Source organism: Fringilla coelebs, assembly GCF_963513975.1.
Source record: "Fringilla coelebs genome assembly, chromosome: 1".
NCBI lineage: Eukaryota > Metazoa > Chordata > Aves > Passeriformes > Fringillidae > Fringilla > Fringilla coelebs.
In genome coordinates, this window is record NC_140028.1 from 104,941,593 (window position 1) to 104,965,245 (window position 23,653).

General features: G+C 40.3%; 1 protein-coding gene across 11 annotated transcripts in view; it reads left to right on the plus strand.

The window, feature by feature from the left end:
* The window catches only part of ARPP21 (cAMP regulated phosphoprotein 21), a 232,613-nt gene extending 210,319 nt beyond the window's left edge, over window positions 1-22,294 (plus strand). For all 11 annotated transcript variants that reach the window (XM_084220076.1, XM_084220074.1, XM_084220071.1 and 8 more), the window contains 2 exons: window positions 20,174-20,325; window positions 21,475-22,294. In XM_084220076.1, the coding sequence (XP_084076202.1) occupies window positions 20,174-20,325; window positions 21,475-21,732 (410 nt within the window). In that variant the 3' untranslated portion in view covers window positions 21,733-22,294. The remainder of the gene's footprint in view (window positions 1-20,173; window positions 20,326-21,474) is intronic.
* The last annotated feature ends 1,359 nt before the right edge of the window (window positions 22,295-23,653 follow it).

A 23,653-nucleotide genomic window follows, 5' to 3' on the forward strand; every position in this document is an offset into this window, starting at 1 on the left:
CTGTGGAAACTTCCCTTGCAAAAATAATGAAATCATAAGTCCATCACTCTATTAAAAGATGTTGGTTTTGTTCTGTAATGAGATCTCAGAGGCCCAGGACTCTATTCCTGCTCTCCCTTGGGAAGAAAAATGAGCTGCAGCTGCAGCAGCTTGGCTGGATGCTGTGGCCAGAAAGGCTGGGAAGCTGTCAGAGGAGTTGGAGATGGAGCAATAGGTTTCCAGTAATTTTGGCTCTTTAGACAAAATAGCATCTGTGCCCATAAAGAGAAGTTATCCTTCCAGGGAAGTGTCCTGAAAGACATTTCAAAGCCTGCAGCATAGAAATGGGGTTTTGAGAAGAAGGCCTATTTGGAATGTATTTAAGAGTGAAATCTTCAGGGAACAGGGGATAAAGTGAATGTTTTCTGGGTTAGAGTATGTGGGAGGAGTACAAATAAACATTTTTGTGGTCACTTTTACTGTGACTGCTGGAATGCTGTGAAGGTTATTTCATTGCTTCAGGACATCAAGTCACAAGCAGGTGATGGGACAGAGAGGGGTATCCCTGTTTCTTCTAAGTAAAGACGACAGGCTGTAGTAATGACTGCTGCCTCCTACCCAATTTGCAGTAGAGGGGGATTATCCCTTCCCTGCTCAGACGTAAAGTTTAGCAGAATATTTCCCGGTTTTTGGTAAAGTAGAATTTGAGGAATGCTGTGAACATTTCTTTATTTAAAGTGAAAAACGTGAATCTGAAATGTATAGACAAGAAAAAGAAAGTAGGGGAGTGCATTCCTTGTTACAGTTTCCATATCCAAGTTGTCGTTGAAGAAACAAAAATGCTCTCATTCCTTTCCCTTGCTTGAAGTAATCTATTTATGCCTTGTATTTCTATGAAGTGCTGTTGAAAACAATTGTAATTACACTGTATGAAACTAATTCTTCTACGCTGAATTAAGTTTAAAATAATGTTGAATCCATATTTCCATTAGCAAGCAATGAAAAAGCTATTTAGACTAAGGCTTAACACACAATCAGTTCAATTCCTGCAAATGTTTCTACAGAAGCATGGTGCTGCAGAGCTGTAAATAAATAGAAGTGATAGCCTGAAATGTGCTTTAGTACCTAAAATTTCAATTCAAGAAAAAATGTTTTTTCTTCTAACTGTTAGCTTAGAACTACAGAGGGGGAAGGCTCAAAGAGGTACCAAGCTCTTTTTTCCTATAGGTTTTAGAAAAATTAGGAAAATCAGTTTTATCACTGTTGCATTTTCTCCAAGCCCCCATCTGTAGAGAAAGCATTTAGCTCACTTACTTTTAAAGTATCAATCCATGTATCGGTGTTTTAGATCCTTTCAGTTACAGTGTTACTGGGCCATTTTTCATCCAGAGCCTGTAAATACAGAAAAACTCCAGAAATGACCAACTTCCACTAAAAAGTTACTCACAGACTCATTCTTTGAGCATACCATATGCCTGAGGTCCTCAGGTTATACAGTAATGGGTATCATAGAAATAGGATAGATACTCATTATCACTTCCTAAGGGAGTGTTTTGGATTAAATAAGTTAAAAATTCAGACAGGAAGTCTTTGTTAAATGTGTTTTAATTTTTGCAGATGAGCTCATTACAGTATAACTTCTGATAAACTTCTTCTGATCCGTGGCAAGATGTAACTGCTTTGGCCTAGTCATTAATTCAGGACACAAAGATGTGCTTTACCAGTGTGTCAGAATGGGAGGACTGCAGTAATTGGAGGCAGATAGAATTTATTAAACTTTCCCTAGTAATATGAGAAAAGCCTGGCACATGGCTCTCCATAGCACTGCCCAGGGATGTGTGCTCTTCAAAGGACACCCCCTGAAGTACAGGTTGACTCTGAACTCAGTCTTCATCTGTGCTAGTACGTCAGCATTTAGCCCAAAGTGTCTTAAAATAATTTTTCAGTGCTTTGCATTAGTAAAACCCTGCTGTGGGTTAAGACATTGTCATCATGCTTTTTCTGTGCTCCTTTTCCAGTGCTGCTCTGAGCCATGGGAAGGGTGTGGCTTTTTCTGTGAGATGGAACTGCTGTGATCAGTGAACAAGTGTGCCCAGCAACTTCATTCCTCACAGAAGGGGTGCTGCAGGTCGTGACTGCAGTGTCCCCATCCCATTCTGGGTCTAAGCAGAGCTGACCACAGCAGCTCTTGGGTTCCTTAGCCCACCGTGCTGAAGCCATGCAGTCGTTGTGCTGTAGGTCCATAGCCTGCACCTTCCTTCAGTGCCTATAACCTGGAAGCAGGAGGCAATTATTTTCCAGCTTCCACCCAAGAGGTAGCATCTAAATTGTGACCCTCTGAGCCAGACTTTGTTCCAGAGCCAATTTGTAAATGCTTTCTATGTCAGGTTTAGCTAGGAAGTCCCAAACAACTCTCACCATTGCAGCATTATCTTCCAAAGGGCCAATGAAAATACAGCTTTGCTGTGTTTGTTTTGGTGCTCAGATGCCATTGCATGTGAGGTATTATCCTGAAAACCACATTATCACAGTAACTCAGGGCCTTTGGGCATCTGATGTTGCCAATTGCCTTCACTTCTTGCTGGTATGTAATTTATCAGTAGCGTGGCCTACCCTGCTAATATGCACCCTTTGTGGGCAGAGGCAACGCTAATATACTTTCAAAGTGTATTTGAATTGCTTCCATAAATCACAGCTGTCACTGTGAGCAGTTTTATCACTTGCCAGAACAATATGTTATGTTCATGCTTTATAGCCTTGGTACTATTCTGAACTTTTATTTGTCTAAGTTGTAATGCATCATAACTTATTTTATCAAACAAATTTGAGCAGCCCCAGGTTTTTTAATTATTATTCTATTTTTACATGGAAACACTGTAAAGAAGAGCATTTTATGGGACATGCTTTATAGTTGTAATTATTACTTTTTATTAGTAATTAGCTCTAAGAACTCTAGCAGTTTGCTTTCTATTTGTTAATTTTCATTCTTCTAAGAAGTTCATGCAGCTGGGGCAGCTTTGGTTTTTGTAGCTCATTTCCTCTCCTGCTCTGCTGTGTAGCAGGAAGAGCAGCTACATGGCAGTCATGAGCCATGGAGTTGGAGATGGGGAGGAGGAGCCTCATTGCCTCATAGATTTTATTTGCTATCTGTACAGAATATCCACCAAATTAATCAACTGTGTGGATTTAAAATAAAGAGCCTTGTGAAATCCAGAAAGCACTTGCAGGCAAGAACTCAAGGAGAGAGAACTCAAGGATAGTGTGGCAGGGAGGTCATGAGTAGTTATTTATGCCTAAGGTGTAATTACTGCATTCATCTGGGAGTGCTTCCCCTGAACCATAGCAAGCAGCTGGGAGCATGAGCAGCATGAGTACTCAGAGCTGTGCCTGGCTCAGGCAGGGCTGGGGAGTGGGACAGTTGTGCCTCAGCAGCCAGAGCCACCCGCCTGGGCAGGGACCAGCTGTGCCCCCTCTGCCTGCCCGCCCCATCCCTGTCCCGGGAGTGCGGAGCGGGGCTGCTCCCATCTGCCAGCTCAGCTTCCCCACCAGGCAGGCTCCTGCTAACACCGCTGGAAACTCTGCACAGGTGCACACTCATCCATCATATTTGTCTTCTGCCATAGTTTTAGATCTGTTGATGAGTGTGACCTGTGACTGGTTTAGGACTTCACTGCAATAAGAGACTCTCCTCAGCTCTTCTTTCTCAGAGGTGCTCTGACATTAAATGCACTGTTTCCAGAACAGTAAAGTATCTCCTTTTATACAGCCATGCCTAAAAAACCAGTGAATATTTATGAACCAATTTGCCATGGCTTCTCCTGTGATGGGAAAAAAAAAAGTGTGGGTTTTTTTTTTTTTAATTGATGCAATAGCTCATTCCAGAATATGAGAACAAGGTCCATAAAGTAGTCAGTTTTATAATTAGAAAATTATTTATTTGCAGCAGATATATTTGCTAAAATGTGAAGATTGCAGTCCTCTGTTTTTTAATGTGAAAAAGATATGCTAATTGTTTAAAATTGAGCAGTGTCTCTGATGGAATTTTTTTAGGTGTAGATCAAGTTCCTTGTCATGAGCAGTAATCTAAAGGTATGACTTAGGTTTGTCCTTTTACAGAAGTTAGTGTTTATTCTCAAGGTTCGCACTCAGAATGAGCAGTAGTTGCTAAAGAATGTTCTGCAGATGTATTTGCAGATCCTGTGATTTTCTCTCTTCAAAAATTTTAGCTACACAAACATTTTCAGCAGATTGGCTAGGCACATCAGCTACCACTTCAGAAATGCGCGTTGTAAATTTTACATGAAGAGACATTTTTGGCAGCTGCTTTGTGGTTTGACTTTGAGCAACCCCAGAAAGGGTATGTGAAATCAGTTACCCCATCCAGACCACGTAAGCAAGAAACACGTTTTTTAGCTTAAGGATGATTTAGAGGATGGTACTGTACTAAATTCAATGATTGCACATGGAGGAATTAATAGATAATGAATATATTCTTCTGCCCACGTACATAGATTGTTTCATAGGATGAGAGGAACTAAGGGTGGAGGATACTCACAATTTATGTGAAAAACAAAAAGCACTAAGAAACCTGGTTTTCCCACAGAAAACATCTCTCCCGCCTCAGCTGAGCCTGGGGAGCTGGCAGGTGCCTTTAGCAAGCATTGTAAAGCCTCTGCAAACCCTTCCATTTTAATTGGAAAACATCCATTTGTATTGCTTTGCTGACAAATTTCTAATTCACAGAGACCTGTAGTTAAGATTTTGCTTTGGCAGCTGACTCTTACTATGCCCTCTTCCTCACCTTCCTGCCAGTATTAACAGACTTAGAGCTCTGGGAATGTGGCCCTACCCCTTGCAGGCACTGCCAGGAAAAAAAAAACTAACAGGCTTTTTTTTTGGGTCAAAGAAGCATACTTCATCTAACTGAAAATTTTGCAAAGCTCTGTGTGTAACTATTAATTAATTCAGTACTTAAAGGTCTCTCCTTATTATAGATTATATTGAACATCAGATGTTTTTCCATTGACTTTATCAATTGAATATATAGCACTTTCCTGCAGCGCTGGGTTTCAAAATGTTTTACGAAGATGCCACCCCTCAAAACCCTGTTTTACAGATGAGAAAACTAATAGGCAGAAAGAAGAAGTAATGCACTCAGAGTGTACTAGGTCCCAGGCAAGAAAATAGCTATCAAAATTTATGATGTATGCTAGGAAAAAAAGTTCTGCTGCTGCTGGCTCTCAAATCTACCTTGACAACACACTCAGGTTGATCTTTAGCATTTATGCTGAGTTGAAGACTCCATATGTTTATGGTCTTTATTGTGCATTTTCCATCGCTCTGATTACTTAGCTGGCATCCATCAGGAATTCAGACTTTGCAAATACTTTTGGCCATGAAGATTGGAAACACAGCTTTGCTGGGATTGCAAAATACTAAGTGTGCTGTGTGGCAGCAAATGTGCTGCGGCAGGTCTGTCCCAGTGATTTCTGAGGGACGACTTCCCCACAGCAGACAAAGCACAAATATTCAGAAGACTTTCCTACATTTAAATTTGTGCTATGCTTTGGGGGCTTTTTGCTAATGAAAGTGTATTTTGCATTTTTTACAGTTGCACAGTTGCAGATACCTTGGGAGATGATAAGGGGATCAGGACTGATCCTGTGGGTTTTGCAGAAGGAGTCTGCATAAAATGCTCTTGCTTGGCAGATCAGCCTTCTTAGGCTGCTGCACTGGTGGAGTTAACCAACATCCTCTTCTGCAGCAATAGCACTGGACCCGCTATACTGGGAATTTTCCAGCTAATGTTCTGTGCAGTGGAAGCTGGGGATAGAGGGGAGGTTTTGGTTCATGTAGCTAAATTGAACCATGTTCTGGCTGGACATTATGACATCTGTTGACCAGGTGTCTGGTTCCAAGCTTTTTCAAGCCTGCAGAACGACTGCCCCTAGCATGAGTGAGGCAGGGACTGGGGCAGTGATGCCTGCCCCTTTCCCAAGCACTGCTGTCAGCCTGTTGTCCAACTTGGTAGAGACTTGGGAATCAATGCCAAAATAAGTGAAGACCTCTAAAGTCAGCTTCATCCTCCCTCTCCTTTTCTCTTTCTTCAGCTCTCTTTGAGCCAATCTTTCTAGGCACAGCTGTTCAGGAAAGCTTGCTGCTGAGTGTCATTTCTATTAAATTCTTTTGTGAATTATGCAAGGAATTTGTGACTCCAGGTGTTAATCCTCTGGTTCAAAAGTGACACTAAGCCCTCGTTAGAAAAGACAAAGGTGAAAGTTTACATCCACAATGCTGCATTCCCTGTTTTCTTTTTTTTCCCCTTTTTTGTTTTTTTGGATGTTTGTATTATTCTGCAAGAGCTGAAAATGCACTTGCCTGTGATGTGGAGATAGGCAGGCTTTGTGAATTTAGCTGCCCGATTAATCAAAAGAGTTTGTAAAACTGTAAGAACAAGTTATTTTGCACATTCCTTGGACAATTGAAACAAAAACTCAAATTCCTCTGAAATGACACTCATACCCCACACATCCGCTATACCCAAAGCAAACTAAAATATAAAACAAAATTGCCTATAGATACTAAATCAAGCAACAAAAAAAAAAGAGTTTTGGAAATTGGTGGTGTTCTATTTGGGATGTCAAAGGGGAATGTTTTTGACTTTTCCAGAGATTTTTTTCTTTTACTCACTTATTCCCTCCTTTGTAAGATGCACAGGGGAAGCTAACTAGGCGCTGGGATGACCACACCTGATTCCACCCTTCACTTCCTTCAGAGAAAAAGCTTTAGCTGGAAGATACAGCCCAGTTACGGTGTAGTAATTGAATCTATTGAATGCTTTTGTACCTGTGTCAGAATTGCAATTAATGTTTATATTACTGCAGTGATATGGAATGGAGGGGATGCCCAGAGGAGACACTGATAAAAAGTACTTATAGGTACTTTACAGGTCTTGTACTTTGTACAAGGGCTAAAGGGAAGGGAGGGTCTCAATGATAGCAGTTGCTTTAGCAAAGGCTTAACCCGCTTTCATTAAGGCACTCTGAATCAAGAAAGACAGGAAATGTAAACTAGTGTCTGCAGAAAACTAAAAGAGTTGGTAATTGCAAGGCAGACATGAGTGGGACATCCCTGTGTCTGTGCCACAGAAGTGAAGTAAGGTAGACTCATGCCTGATTGCCATCTGCTTTATTAGTTGCCAGTATCTCTTGGTACATAGCCCTGCTTGGTATGATGGCTCTTTCATACAGACACATACAAGTGCAAGGGTCATGCATTAATGCAGGCTCAGTCCCACCTTGCCCCATTTTTTTCTCTTGTGGGTTAAGCTGTGGTTATGCAGAAGGATTTGAGAAATTAATTTGTTTCATATATTGTAGAACTGAGTTTTATTGGAACAGGACCCCTCTTTCCTTAATTTGATTGCTACCTGCCTGGTAAAGTTTCTCAGTAACCTTTTAAAGCAATGATAAGAATATAGTGTGAATAAACGTGCTTGTATCTTTCCCACTGGAGATCCTCTCCTTCAAAAGGTTGAGTTCTGTGGTCCAGAAGTATATTCAAGCCTGAAAATCATTTCTCTGAAATCAAGAAATTATCTTCTATGCTTAAAAGTTAAGCAAATTCTCAAGGGCTCTGCTGTATAGGGACCAGAGTAATCACTGTGTTGCAGGCAAGTGCTTCTAATATGGTACTGAGCTGGTTAAGGTTGATTGCTAACCCCAGTAGTCTCTGGATTGCATTCTGCATGGGTGCACTTGGAAAAGATGAGATTTTTGCAGTTCGACCCATATGGACAGACATATGCTCCATCAAAGTCCTGTTGGCTTCAGTAACATCTCTGTGCCTGTTTGCATCGAGCTGAGGGCTGTAGTCTGCAGCTTGCTGTGTCCTTATGTTATAGGTAAACAAACAAACTCACGGCTTTCTGTGGTTTGGTACCTTTTGGTGCGTGCAGAAGCCGTGGGGAGGAAGAGTGGCATCAGGCAGTGGCTGTGTCTTTGTTGCTGGCAGTATTTACAGTTGGTGTTGTGTTTATGAGAGCTCTTCCTGAGGCTAAGACACAAAACAAAACCCAGGTTGTGAAGGTGAAAAAGCAGGGTTTGATATGGTGGTAGCAGTCGTCTACCCCAGTCTGCCCACAGTACAATGGAACATGGTGCAGTGAATGGTATCACCAGAACACTGCAGTCTTCTTTAATAGAGAGGATGTGGGCAGGGCAGGAACCTGTACCTGGAGTTGTGTGGAAAAAAACAGCCTGGCAGGGGCAGCCAGAGCCCAGGGACCTTCCATCTCCACAGCCATGCTAGTGAGCAGCAGCCTGCCCGAGCAGTCCCTGCTCAGAATAGAGGTCTAAGCACTCCACACGCATTCTGGTGTACTGCCAGAAGAGTATTGTGCAGTCCTCCTTTTCTCTGGGCAAATTTTTTCCCTTGGGTGCTTATTTTTCTACCTGCAGTTGTCTTTTCAGGAATGCATCATCTTTGCTGTAATGACTGCAGCTATTCCTTGAAGTTTGCACAGTATCTGGCATGGAAGTTCATCCTGAGCTTGTGCTTGTAGATATTTCATTAGTATCAAGAGCTGATGCCAAGATAGCAAGCTGATATCAAGAGCAAAGTTATAGATAGATCAATACACAGGCTTAACAATTTTTTTACTCCAACCTGCCGTTATTTATTAGGGGTCAATCCAAAAAAATCAAAGCAGAAGAAATGAATCTGCTGAAATTCAGTAAATCTGAATCAGTGGTTGGCAGCTGGCATGGAAAATCTGATCCCGCTAGTCTTGTATTTGTGCTTTTTCTGAATCATACAGAATTTTCTTTTGGAGATTAGTCCCATCACACAGTTCCTTAGGGATTTACTGACAAAATCAATAGATATTTCACATAACAGTTACTCTATGGCCATGAACTGTTTTATGTAACACAATGCAAACAGAGACACCGGTACATATGTGCAGTATTGCAGCTGCTCTTCGTCTAATGAGTATGTCATCTGCCAAAGGATTCTGTAAACATCATAATGGTTTCTCACATTGGTGTTTTAGTTGTTCATTAGCTATTCAAAAACCTCCTAAAGAGGAATTGCAGCAGACCTCATCAATGTAACTGCCTGTGTCTACAGTAAGGGCTACTACCAGATTTGCATCTGTTTTGGTCTTTAAGCTGTAAATCTCGCTTAAGAGCATCCTGTATTTTCTCCAAAATTATCTATTTCCCTGCCCATGGGTCTCAGTTGACTCTCCTTTAGGTTGTTGGGATTGGTGGGCAGGGACTGAGAGCAGGATTATTCCTGGATGATCCTTAGCATTATTTTGGACCTCCCTGTTATTGTGAGAACTGTGCACCAGCTTGCAATACATGCCTCCAGTGGCTTAGCTCTGTTGGGATGAGAAGGCTTCACCCTTCTCAGAATAATGTAGTATCCTCCCAGGTCCTGTAGTACGCTCCCTGAAGGCACCTCAGCTGACTTTGGGCATCTGCAACACTCCACTGTAAACCTTTACTTGTGGTACTGGCCAAGGGGAAATGCTGTCCGAAGCTCGTTTCTCCAAAGCTGTTGAGCCTGTCATTTGCTAGCTGGGTGACTTTTTTTTTTCCCCTTCTTTCTTGGTCTCCAGTAAAATGCAGAAGCCTCAGATTACAAAAACAGCTGCACATGCTTTGGGTTAATGCATTTAAGTCAGGCTCCAGGGCCTGGGCAAGTGCCAAGATCCTGGATCAGCTGCTTTACCAGAATTAGGCTGCTGTAATGGAGCCCTGCATTATTGTGTTGCAATTATTTTGGATTGCAGCTGGCTGTTCCCTGTATTTTTTTTACTGAAGTGAGATAAAAGGATTTGTCTTAAAAATAGAATTTTCAGAATCTTTCAGAAGCTTTGAGTTATATACCATGTCTGTGAGATATGTCCCTCTGTTTATCTTTAGATTTATCTTGAAGGAGAAGAGCAAGAAATATTTGTCATAGTTTTTGAAGAGCAGGAAGAGTACTAAAAGATCTCAAAACATAAAATAAATGTGTATTGGAAAGGAAATAAAATAAGTGATTAAAGTGTCATATAATTACATGGGTTTAGGTTTTCAGAAAGAACAGGTTTATTTTCAGCATCAAGCCACTTACTACTAGCAAGTTCTTCTTAAAGCTGTCCCTATAATTTGAAAATCCTTTGTATAGAGAAGTAAATGAATGGATACAGATTTAAAACTGACAAAAAACATTTCTCCAGCCTCGAGTCTCCTGTATTTGTATCCATTCAAGCTCTTTTTGATGCCTGTTTATATACATTTCTTGTCAAATAACAGCTCTCTCAGGTTCTCCAGTTGATAGCAAAAAGTAAACTGAATGCAGTAATTTATCTTTGAACTGTTCAACTGTGCCCTTATTCATGTTCTTGTTAATAATGCCAGGTCTCCCAGGAGCACTCTCACACAATTTTATCACATAAGATTTTTGTTTGACCTTACCTGCTGTTCCCCTGGAATATAAGGGGGACAAAAAAACCCAAAATGCCAGCCTGCCTTAATTAAAATTTTAGTCTCAGAAGATGTTACAGTATGTGATTTCATTAGGAATATAATGAAAGTATTTAATCATACCTCTTACTTGTCTGGACCTTTTTACTCAGTAGTGAAGTCACAGAGTTTTAAACCAACTCTGTTCAGGTGTGAAAAGGTAACTGAGGGGTGGATATGTATCTTTAAGTAATTCATAAATTCAATTTACACACGATTTGGCGTATTTGTCCTAAAGGTAGTTGCTTGGATTATGGAGTAGAAGGCATTAAATAAAAGTTCAGCACTCCTTGCAACCAGTTTTTTCACCCATGGGAGAGTGAGCATGCATATAAATGTTTTTTAAAAGATAATGCTATTCCTCATTTTAAGGTTGGAACTTGGCATCATAGAAAAAAGGTAAAAGAATGGGTAAAAGGTAATGGATATTTCTCTGACATATAAGAAGTGCTAAATCTTACATTGTGATATGTGGTGTTACTTCCATCATTTCTTATTGCCATAATCTAAATCATCCCAACAGGAGGCTTTCTACCTCCCAGGTGAACTCATTTGTTCTATGCAGTGACTATTCTCAAGGAGAAGTCTATGCAAAAAGCAGTCTATCTTGGCTTTTGTAAAAATGTCCCTTTTTTTAGTTTATATAGGAAAAGCAGAGTTTACAAGTATGGTTTTGAGGCTCTGAACCTGCACATCTTTTGGACCAGGAAGGTTTGATTGCCTGGGAAGTTGTGTTTTTTCTGTAACTTTTTTTTTTCCATTTTATTAGCACTGGAGAAATGCCCCCAGTTGGCAGCATTGTCTGGAGTAGCACATGAAACTACAGATACTCTGTGCTTAGGGCTTCTTCCAGCCCCTGGGGTTGCAAAACAAGTAAAACCAAGATTTCATAGAGCTTTTTGAGGAAGAATATAACAAGAGGACCAGGAGGGGCAGTTCACCTGGGTAGTTCCTAGAGGAACTTGCCATGTGGGGAATTTCAGAGCTGTTATCCACCAAAAAAAAAAAAAAGGAAAAAAAAAAGGGAAAAAAAGCAAACCAAAAATCCCCTAGTGTAGCACAGTATTTTCATCAGCAGTTTTTATTAAATCAAGCAAATAGGTTGCTCTGGAATAATTCAAAATTGCGGGAAATTGCCCAGTTTTATTTCTTGTTCTTAAGATTGATGAAGCCATTTTTGCCCCTGTTGCTTACATGGGATTTGTAGCTTTGTCAACCAGAGAGAGAAAGAGGTGGGGAGAAGACAGTCCAACTTCTTTTATCCAGGATTTTTGTGCTTTCTCTTCTGATAATAAATCTTACTGGGTCATATCTTTGATGCATATGCATCTTGTTGAGTTTCTTAATGCAGCTGAATATGGCTCTTTGTGTGTGAGTCTGACAACAAATGTGGATGTTGGTCTGTTACCACGTTTGGGAAGCATGAATGTGTTTTTTGCAAAGCTATGGCAAATTTAGGGACTTGGAGCTGCTGTTCTGGCAGCAATTATGTTTCAAGACTCAAAGTTCAACATCCTGCAGTTTTATAACCTCAGCTCTGCAGAGAATTATTTGAGTCACTGTCATTGTAATCACTTTAGGAATACATTTGCTGTGTTGTGTGTTTCCAGTGAATGTAGCTGGAGTGCCATTAGCTAAAAATTGTTTTGATCTCACAAACTTGAAAGAATCAATGCCATTAGTTTAAAATTCTGAAAACAAATCTAACATAATAACCCGTGGTTTCCCCTGCAAGCTGTACTGTTGGAGTGGGATGTGCTTTTACCTGAAATGAAAGAAGACAAACTTGTGTTAAAAGGCTTCTCTTGTTTTTGGAGGGTCTGAACTTGCCAAGTGCCATGGCAAAATGAGTCTGTGTGCTGCTGTGGTTTTTGACATGTGCTGTTTTATGTGCTACCTCATACCTCTGTACCTTTTCTGTTGCTTCTTAAGACTTCCTTACTTCAGGCATAGGTATTCTTGTTTGTTTTTTTCCCCCTTTGTATGTGTGTGAAAACTTAAATAAAATAATTGCATGGACTTGTGTTTTGAGAGGAAAGGGATGGAATTTTAGCATTCAGCTATTATGTACTTGTCCTTCTAGCTCACACGGTGTCCAGTTCACACCTAGAAATTGTCTGTGATGTCTTCAAGTAGAATATAAAGATGGAATATCTTACTAGGTTGAGACTTTTTTTTGCGTATTCCAGAGAGAAAGCGCAGTAGGAATGGATAGACCAACTGCAGCCGATTTGCTTTGCAGTGTGCTTTGGATTTTAGATCCAAGCTTAAACTACAGAATTGTTTACAAAGTGGTTTGAATTTCAGCTGCGCAAGATGCAGTTAAAATCTTCAGACTCACAAAGAAAATACCACCAGGAGGGAGAACTTAATTATTATGTTTTCTGTGTGAGTCTTCCAAAGTGCAGACACTTTGGGGTGAGGCTAATATCAAAATCAGCTTAAATTAATAGATTAATTTTATGTTCCATGACAGTTTTGTCCATCATTTCCAGTGAAACTTGCCAGATAATGGTCAACTGCATAACGGAAAAAAAACCCCAAACCTTTTCCTCAGGTCATTGGGCGCCCCGTTCTAACACATCACAGCTGGACATGAGAAGCCAGCAAGAACACAGTGCCTTGGAGCAGCACTCCTCTAGAGGAAGCAGTGCATAGGGATGGTGTTACAATGTCCACGTAGGAGGTGAAACACCTGGTTGCAGTCCAGTACTTGAATATCTCATGCAAAGTCAGGACGGACTGATGGACCACTGGAACAAGAAGGGCTTTGTTCTGGCCACCAAAAACACTTTCCTGGAATCCCTGCTTACACTTGTGCTCATTATGTGGCTCCCACAACTTGGCCAACTGTCCTATGCAAGATTCCCCAATTAGGCTGGCTTTCCTCCTGTTTTACAGATAACCTTTAGGGTCTATCTGAGAATCCAAAGGTTCTTTGGGATGCTTAGGGGCGTGGTTTAGTGGGGGATGTGGCAGTGTTAGAGCAATGAGTGGACTTGATGATTTTAGAGGTCTCTTCCACCCTAAGCAATTCTCTGATTCAGTTCTGTGATTCCATTCTGTGGTTCTAAGACAGTGTTCGGTCTTGCTGAACAGCTTGCTTCAATTCTTTCCTCCTTCCAGTTTTGCAAATACTTCGGGATGGACCAGCTCAGAGCTTTTGGTAGGAAAGAAAGTTGTCAAAAATGTATTGATGTGTCTATGAGTGAATTGCAGTTCTACAGTGACATTTTTTCTTCTCTGATTATAACTTAATCATGGACATTGTAAATTTGTATTATTAGAAAGTGAAAGCTACATCCATCCACTTTAATACTTTGCCCATAGCTTATTTCAAAAAGGTAAAGGAGAATGTAACCTAATAAAATTGTGGGAATAGATACCAACCTTTTTCTTCAGTCTACAAAGTCTACTGACCACTACTCCAGCCCGGGCAAAGTAAACTAAAATAGGCCAGAAATATCCCTTAGAATATCCACTATACACAGGTGAACCCTGCCTGTGGAATGAACTGTGTGGTATTGCTGGCCTGTGATTAAAGGGAGGAGAGGCTGGGGAGAGGATCCTGTCTCCTATGCAAAAGATCGTTCATTTTGCTCGAGAGGCAGGAAGAATGTTAAGAGCTAACTGGCTAACATTTTCCTAAGTATTTCAAATCTGGAATGTGTAATTTAATGGTCTGACTAATACTGGACAATGAGCACATTCTAATAATTTTTATTACCAGAACTAGTTATTAAACTGATGAATATCTTCTAGCAAGGTGTCCAAACTCATTTTAGAGGTTTTAAGTGATACAAAATTCTTCTACTCTCAGCAAGTTGCCTCCTTGTTAATTATAGGGTCTGATGAAACTTTGAATTTTTTTTCTAATCCATGAAGTTCTAGGTTTATCTTCCAGACATGTAATTTTATTATACCATTTTCTGGTCTGTTCAAGAACTATTGTTACAGTTTAACCCCGGCCAACAACTCAGCTCCATGCAGCTGTTTACTCATTCTCCCCAGCTGCACAGAGAAGAGAATCAGAAAATTAAAAATGAGCAAACTAATGGCTTGAGATAAAGACAGTTTAATAGGGAAACCAAAAGCTGTGTGTGAAGGAAAGCAAACTTCACCACTTCCCATGGGCAGACAGGTGTTCAGCCACCCCCAGGAAAGCAGGGCTCCTTCACACCTAAGAGTTATTCAGGAAGAAAAATGCTCACTCTGAGCGTTCCCCATGCCCTCCTTACCTCAGCTTTATATGCTGAGCATGTTGTCATGTGGCATGGGATATTCCTTTGTTTGCCTGCATCTCCTACCAAATTCTATGTTCACTCCCAGCCTCCTTGCTGATGGGATGGTGTGAGAAGCAGAGAGTCTGAGTGAGCACCGCTCAGCAGTGACTAAAACATCCCTGAATTATCAACACTCTTTCCAGCACAAAGCCACAACTTCATCCCATATTAGCTACTAGAAAGGAAATTAATTCTACCCTGGCCAAAACCAGCACAACTATCATTTGCAGGTACTTCTTTTTAATTAGTTGAGCAGAGTGAGCTCATTAAGCCTTTCAGAAAGAGATGTGCTTCCTGACTGGAAGGATCATGTTTTCAGCTTGGTTCTCAGCTCTTACAGTTTTGGGGAGTCTTCTGCCAATGTAAGCACCTTCTGTGTGCAGAATTTGCTGCTAAATTATTTTCAAGGGCTTCACAGGGTCCACACTAAGAGTTGGTGCTTGTTCTTCTTGGCTTTTTCATGTGAGCTCCAGTTCAGTCTCTTCCTGGTGCTCCTGGCAGTTGCTGCAAGGGCTGAACTGGTCTATACTGGGGGAGGGAGGGGAAAGGAAAGGGAGGATGGCATAGGGCACCAGAAAGGCACTGCACAGGGCAGGCCAGAGCATGACCTGATTCTGTGCAGCATTCCACCCAGCCCAGTTACCTCTCCTTGGGGTTTCTCTTTTAACTTTCTTTTGGACTTAGCTTACCTAAGCCATTGCAGTATGTTGCTGAGGTATCTGAATTTCAGGTGGTATTACACTGAGTAAAGCAGAAAGGGAGCAGGTCAGTTCTCAAATCATGTTACATCAAAAGCACTATGAGTGTATGTGTTTGCATTGGATGGGCATGGATGCAAGGAGGCTGTTCAAATGGAAAGAGTACAATAAGATTTGCAGTTCAGGGACTCTTGCCTGCATTCATCAGACACTCTTTACCCACCGTGCTGATAACACATATTCCCAAAATTGGTAACACGTGCTTCAGATCTGGAATGAGCAATGAAACAGTCCCTCCCAACATGAACGTGCCATTTATGAAGGATGTATGCTGAGGCCAGGAAAGCACCAAACATGCTTTAATTGTAGCTGTGGGTGACACTGCCAGAAAAGGTGTAAAACTGCTGCATTTTGTCTTTTGAGCTGCATAGCCTCATTAGGAAATTGAAATGTTTGTGGGTCTTTCATGCAGTCCTTCTCCCTGGGATGTTTAAGTTAGATGACTTTAAGCATGGTGAGGCAGGCTGTAAAGGTTCAGAGAATTACCTTGATGATATGACAGCCTCTTCCATTTCAGCTGGAATTCAAGGCTCATCTTTCCTCTGAGGCATTAGTTGAAATTCTGTGCACGATTTGTTCCTCTGGTTGTTTAACAATGTCTCTCATGTTTGCCCTGATTTAAAAAATCCTCCTTTGTAGCAGAGATAACATAGAGCAGGATGATATAATTGCAGTAAAGAGGCCCTGGAGCTTGCAGTAATAGGATGGTTCATCTGATGTGTACTGCCATTAGAAAATAACCCACGTATGTATGTTCTCAGGGGACTGTAAAGAGGCTTTTAAGGATTACTCTTAATGTAGTATGAAAGCTAATGAGCAAAAGAGCAAGTGCAAAGAAAACTATTGCTGCATAAGCATGTTGCCACTTCCTGTTCTCACTTTTCTTACACCTGTGTAGCTCCAAAATATCCACCTCTGCCCAGTAATGCCTGGTTTCTCATGCATTGCTGTCAGTTTTTCAAGACTTTTGAGAATACAGTATTATTTCCATGTCGCTGAAAAGTAAATAGCACATGAAAAGCATGGCATAGTTTAAGACTGTGCTGTGTGTGTACAAAATAAGTAATTTTGGTGGAATGGCACTCTCTGATAGTCTGTGCCTGAGGAAAAAGAAAAAAAAAAAATATAGTTTCACAAACAGTGCTAAAAGGTTGATATTTTTGATATTAGTCTCAATTCTCCTACCTCCATTCTTCTTCCGGGCCAGAGTGCAGAAACATAAAAAGATATCAACATCCAGTAAACATTGGAGGACCTGTTTCAAGTATTACATGGAGAATTTGGGCTGCATTGATAGGAAATTCAGAACAGCTGGTTTCTAATATTAACAATTTCTTGTCCAAATGGATTACCACTTAGACTGCCAATTGTTCTACTTTCACTTGTGCTGAAACAGAAGCCATATAGCAGAACAGATATTGGCTTTTTTGTTTTGTCACAGCATTTTTTTTTTGCTTATAAAGCTTGTTGTAGATAAACAAAATGGATTCACTTTTTAATATTCTCTACCTCCTCTGTAATGTTGGAATATATTTTTGTACTTTTGTACCTTGTCATGTTTTATGTCGTGTCAGGTTCAATAGAATGGACAAACCTGCATCCTGCTTCATGTATTTGACATAATAAAGGGTCAGGCTTTGCTATCAGGTAAAATTAAGTGGCTTTATTGAGGAAGATCTTGAAGAAGATGCTGGGTTTTGACTAAATGCTATATTGGGTTCTACAGCACAGTCTGACACCCGTAGCTTCATTTAATTCCAAATGGTACTGATAATAAAAAAAAAAAAAAAAAGTTCATGAATATTAAGTAAGGAAGAGACATTTCTACTCACAAGTCAGGGCATTAAATATTCAAGAGTACCTCCTTCTGGACACAGAAGGGACTTATTTTTTTGTACATTCTAAGAGGATTCAGGATGCAACCTATTTGTTGCCATCTAATCAAACTGGAAGTATGTTAGAGTGCATTGGGGCTTTTCTGTGTGGTCAGAGCATTGCAAAAGGCTTACACAAGGAGCAGGAAAAAGGTCTTATTCTCACTTTCAGGGATGTAACTGATGTACTCTGCAGGTTGGGCCAGGGGTGAGGAGTGCACATGTCCTCTGGTCAGGAGAAATTGCTAAAGTCCTTGAAGAGTCTTAGAATAAAATTGTTGAAGTAGTAATGCATAGCCCAGTGGGCCTCAGCTCTTCAGCCTGTCTCCTTTTCATATTTCTGCACCTAAAACGTGGAGTGGTTATGCCATGTACTAAGCAGCACTTCCCAGTACAGAGGAGATTTTCAGGGCTGGGTGTTTATGTGCACGTGTGTGTCATTTGAACTAGATGGTCTTTAAGGTCCCTTCCAACCAAACCTGTTCTATGGCTATATGTTTTTGTAATCCCCAGGAGATCATGCATATACATTCATCATGCAGGTAGCTGCTTCAGCTTTTCCATGATTTTTTGTTTCAATTTGATAGTCATGTCTGCACTGGGTCATAAATCTGTCATATTTGGAGAATATGGAACACAAAGCTGAGGTGAAGAGAGAGCTGTGTATTTAAACACACACCAGGGCATTTGTGGTAGTCTCACAAAAGTAATGTTAATGCCATCATATCTACTAGAGATAACAGAAGGCTGCTTTCTACTTGGCCCCAGTGGTGTCCGTCTGTCTCTGCAGAGCACCAGTCTGCCACCCTGTGCTGGTGCATTACAATCCAGTCCTCTGAGCCCAAATCCAGTGTTGGATTACATTCCACAAAAGTGTCACTTGATCCCTGGCTCACTATCCATCTATGGTTCTTTACATTTCTGGGATTTAACTTTAACAACTGGAGGTGAGAGGGGATGAATTTAGTGTTGCTGTTTCTGCTGTCAGTTGACACCCCTGTGCTTAACTTCTAGTCCTGCAAATACCAGAAGAGTAATGCTGATTTTTTTATTTCTATCCTTTATCCCCTCCCCCCGTAATTGGTGTACTGGAGCAGAAGAGAACTTGCAATTTTATTATTGCTGTATAAGCCTTCTGTAAACTCAGTTACAGCAGTTCTGATGTTGGTAATTTTTATGACTAAAAAAGATGCTGACACAGTGTTTGGGCATAGGAAAAGAGCAAATCTGAATGTATAATAATCTGGTGAGTTTGGGAGATGTTTAATGCTATATCCCAGCCAAGTTAATTACTCATGGATTTTTTTTTTTTAATTTTGCTCAGTTGACTGGAGACATTAATCTCTGGAATAGCATCCTTAATGCCAAATACTTGACCAGAAATCTCAACATTTCCCTGGCATAAGAACAGATTTAGAAGGAAAGTTATCAACTGACAATAGACCAGCAGAAACAGACATTTGTTACTTTATTTCTCTTACATAATGAAGAAATATACAGATGATGGTTTATCTTGTGAAGTATATTGAACTAGGTACTGTATTCATGAATATAAAATTGAGTAGACGTGACACAATTTTTTCATAGAAAGATGACACAGAGTTGCTTCTTCTGGTAGTTCTTTGTCTGAAATATGCTTATTGTAAAAACATCACTACAGAGTTAATAGTGCACTGCAGAACTGCATGTTAAAAATATGAGTGCTAAAGAACACAGAATGTGTTAAGGATAAATTATTCATAGATTTATAATACCTATGTCTGGCCACATTTTTCAAGGGCAGTATCTTTCTGCATATTCCTTTCCTTTCCTGCTTTTTCTGTGAAGTTCTTAATTGCTAAATATCACCGTCACCCAACCAGCCCAGTTCCATCTGTCTAGGCTCATTCCCAGGCAAAATCACATTGCTGCTGAGCAATTCTTTATTTGTGCCTGCCTTCCCATCCGCACTGCTGCCTCATTAGCAGCTTGCTCTCTAGATCATCTCGTCTTTGCCCATTTCTCTGTTCAGTCCTAGAGGAGCCATCCCAGCAGAAAATCTGCAATATTGTGGTAACTTTGAACACAGTTAGTCACAGGTTAAAACAGAAGCATCAGCTTCTTCTTATCCTTGTGCAGTGTACTACCAAGCAGTGGGGAGGATACTCCCTAATTTATTATTTTCCTGCTTTGACGCACATGAAAATAGTACAGTGGATTATATTACCCTTAATATGCTCTATTTGCATAAAAAACCTTGCAAGTGAGAGCCAGTGTGTATAGAGGTGTTTTTAATGATTAAATAAAGGCTTCTCTGTTTAAATTGGGCTAGGGAGCTGCATTACAAGGAAGGTAAGAGGGTAAGGTAAGAAATATGACCTGAAAGAAATTTTCAGGTTAGACCATGAAGACCAAATGCTGGTGTCCTTGAAGTTGTTGGGAGTTTTGCCTCTGAGGAACTAGCCAAAAGACAGTAGCACCCTGTTTCTCTTTAGGGCTTTACAGCCCCATGCTGCAGACAGACAGTCCTCCAGGTGGTCTCTGCCACAGTGTCAAAAAGCATAAGGAAAGTGCTGCCCACTCAGGTCAGCTTGCTAGGGCTGCCAGCTCATGGCACTTGTTTATCACACTTCAGTTTTCATTTCCGGTAACATTTCTGCAGGAGCAAGTCACTTTTTAACTAACGTGGGTATAAATGATGGGATCGTTTGCAGTACCTTAGAACTGTTGCAATTTGGCCCCTACAAGCAACAGGGTATTTGAAGATGTCTATTCTCTTCCAGGTTACCAGCCTGTCCTGCCGAACCAGCAGCAGGGGTTCCAGGGTCTCATGGGAATGCAGCAGCCGCCCCAAAGCCAGAACCTGATGAATAATCAACAGGGGAATCAGGTGCAAGGCATGATGGTGCAGTATCCAGCCATGTCGTCTTATCAGGTATTTAGGAGCTGTAAGAAAAGAGTTTTTTCTTGGAGAATGCTTAATTGAATTAAGTTTTTGCATCACACAGTGCCCTTATAACTTCATTTGGGTAGTGTGTGGCAGGAAGCCTTCTGGTGAATACTCTTCTAAGTCAGTTTCTTTGTTTCCTATTTACATGGTTTTAGTACTCCTGATTTTCGTTCTGATTTCGAAATGCTTCAAATGAACTATTTATTACAGCCTGCAGTGAGGGTAATGTCACAAAGAACGAAGGAATTAGACTTCTTCCTGTGAAGAAAATTAATTTTAAAAAATATAAGAACATTGTTCATTTCTTCTCTTTTTTGCCAGTGCAGTACTGTTTCCTGTAATGAAGTTGAGGGCTTTGCCTGATCCAGTTAAAAATTACTCATCTGTGGAGACTCCTGCCAAGGATCTCAACATGTCTTCTATAACAAGCTGTAGCCAGATGGATTATTGTTTATTGGGTTCTGGGGAGAGGGAAGGCAGTGGCTTGATTTTTACCAAGTCCGTAAGTTACCCAGACTTATTTCCCAACCTTCATACCTAGTTTCCGTGAGTTATGCCAAGCACATGTGAGAGGTGGCCTGTGCTTACATTTCCTACTGGTCCCTCTGGGAAGTTAAGAAACTAAATGACATCTAATTCATTTTAATAGATTGCACTGATTGAGCAGCCATTCCCCTTTTCCCTCAGCTTCTTTGAAAACACTTCAGCGACACAGATGGAAATGGGGGAATTGCTTATGGGTAAAATTTTCCCCTTACATCTTCAGAATTACTACATGGAAAACGTATTTTAAAGGTTGATGATCAAGTTAAAGGTTTAGACCTTTTAGATGGCCTAGATAACCAGGGTTGAGTCTTCTGTTTGCACTTATCCCAGTAATGCATATTCTACTAGGTCATGCTAGAGACACTTTCTAGGCCTAAAAGCAGAGGGAATTCTCTTTAAAACCTTCTGTAACAAAAAAATCCTCAGAGATGAGAACAATTCCGAGCAGCAGAAAATAGCACATTTTGGCAGAGCATATAGTATACTCAAATTCAGCTAGAAGGAATGTAGGAATTCTGGGAGCCTACTTTAACTTGCTTAGTAATTGCTGTCTTTTTTTCCCCTACGTCTTTCCGTATTCCTACCTAGGTGCCAATGACCCAGGGTTCTCAAGGATTGCCGCAACAATCATATCAACAACCAATCATGCTACCTAGTCAATCAGGTCAAGGAACACTTACAGCCACTGGAATGCCTGTCTACTGTAATGTCATACCTCCTGCCCCACAGAACAACCTCCGGTTGATTGCCCCACACTGCCCCTCCAATAACGTTCCAGTTATTTCTGCCAGCTGCAGGACAAACTGTGCAAGCATCAACAATGCAGGGTGGCAGGTCAAGTACTGACACTGTGGCTTAGATTTATGAGGATAGAGGTGCATTATTTGACAAATAAATCATGGCCTTCAAATGAAGAGGAACACAACAGAATAATCAGTTGAGGACACGAGTACTGACAATGCTCAAGTGATTTGCTGCTGGAAAAACCTGTAAAAAAAAAAAAAGTAAAATAAATTTTGAAAAAAAAAAATGTTTGCTGGTTAATGGTGCATATTTTTGTCATGTCTGCTAGGTATGCCTTTATAGCTTAGCTAGTGACATGAATTCATTGAGGTAAGATTTTTTCCTACCACTAAACACCACTGTGTAGATTGTAATATCCCCGATTCGGATTAGTTTTGTACTTTGTGTTGAGTTTGTGAAGCTAAAAGTATTTAAAAATATAATAAAATCACATTGTACCAAAGCTGTAATGGAAATTAAAAAAAAAATTGAAAACAAAAAGAGAATTACTGAATGGAAGGAATAATTTATATACACTATAGAGTTTTTTTATGGATATATACTGTATTGTAGTGCTTAATCACAATAAAGCTATTTGACCTCATGAAGGAAGGTCATGTTTCTACCACCTGCTTCGTCTCCTCTGTTTCCGAGTGAATTTCCATTAGTTTCTGCATTGTCTTTTTTCAGGTGAAGCTAATGGGGCAGTAGTGCTTAATTGGCTTAGAGGAGTTTGATGAGAAGGCAACACAGCTGTGTCTCAGCATGAGGTACCATAACAGCTAAGACCACTTTGGAATTGTAGCATAGATGCCTAGGAATCACAAGAGAAGATATAGCTGTCCCATGATATCCCATCCACTGGATGGAAGATCAGTTAATACTGATGTAGCAACCACAGTACCCAGCAATCCTGCTACATAGCGATGGTCTACCCAATTATTGGTACTCCAGCTGCAAAGCCATTTTGACAAAAGAAGATGACCCAAGAATCAGATCTGTCATTTTCAAGTAAGTGGGGATGAACAATATATATGGGAGGTTGGCTTTTAAAACACACTGGTTTGCCAGAAAGTTTTAGAACTTTTTTCAGTTCCTGTGGTAGTGCTTTATTATTATGTCCATCTTCACTCAAATTCCCAGCTTCTGATAAATTATTCTTGATTCATAAATGCTGCATGCATTTCCTCATTTTGCTTCAGTGATGACAACATTTGACACAAAAGTCTGAGTAATTTTTCACTTAAACTTCATTTTTGATCAATTTTGAGCACCTTTACAATAGTTAAAGTTAACCACTCCAGAATTCTGCATACACATAGTGAAAAAAACAAAGATCCTTCTGTGTCTAAAATCTGTTTCTGACATAATATGATTTTAGGTATCCAAGATTACAGCAGCCTACATAGCCCTTGACCAATGTTAATCTGAATGTGAAACAGCTTTTATTTCACCTTTAGCATATGTGGCCTTTCCTTTGGTTTCCACTTCAGCTGTGGAAACAGGAGCTGGAGGGGCTTCAAATCTGTATTTGAAGGAAACATTTTTCTTTTCTATACAATGAAAAGATATCTTTCAGAGTTCAATTCTTTTTTTACATATGTGTCTTAAAGTGTGGAATCCAGTCCTGCGGGATCATAAGAAAGCCAAACACTGAATTTTATGTAGTGTAATCACGACTCATTTGCTGAGAGACAGTCAAGAGCATGAGCAGCTAAGTAAACACAATTCACTCTTCAATTAGAGGTGAAATGCCTTGGGAGAGACTGCTGATTGATTTTTTTTTTTTTTTTTTTTTTTTTTAAATCAAGATAGTTCATTTGAATTTTGCCTGTGACCCTGAGCTCTCATTTCAGATTCCCTGCATTTTATGCTTTATTTCCTTTAAGCGTTTCATGTACAACAGAGGTTTCTGTCCTAGCATGGATATAATTACATAATTGGTGCTGTGTTTGCTGCTGTGGCATCACTGACAGCTGATCAA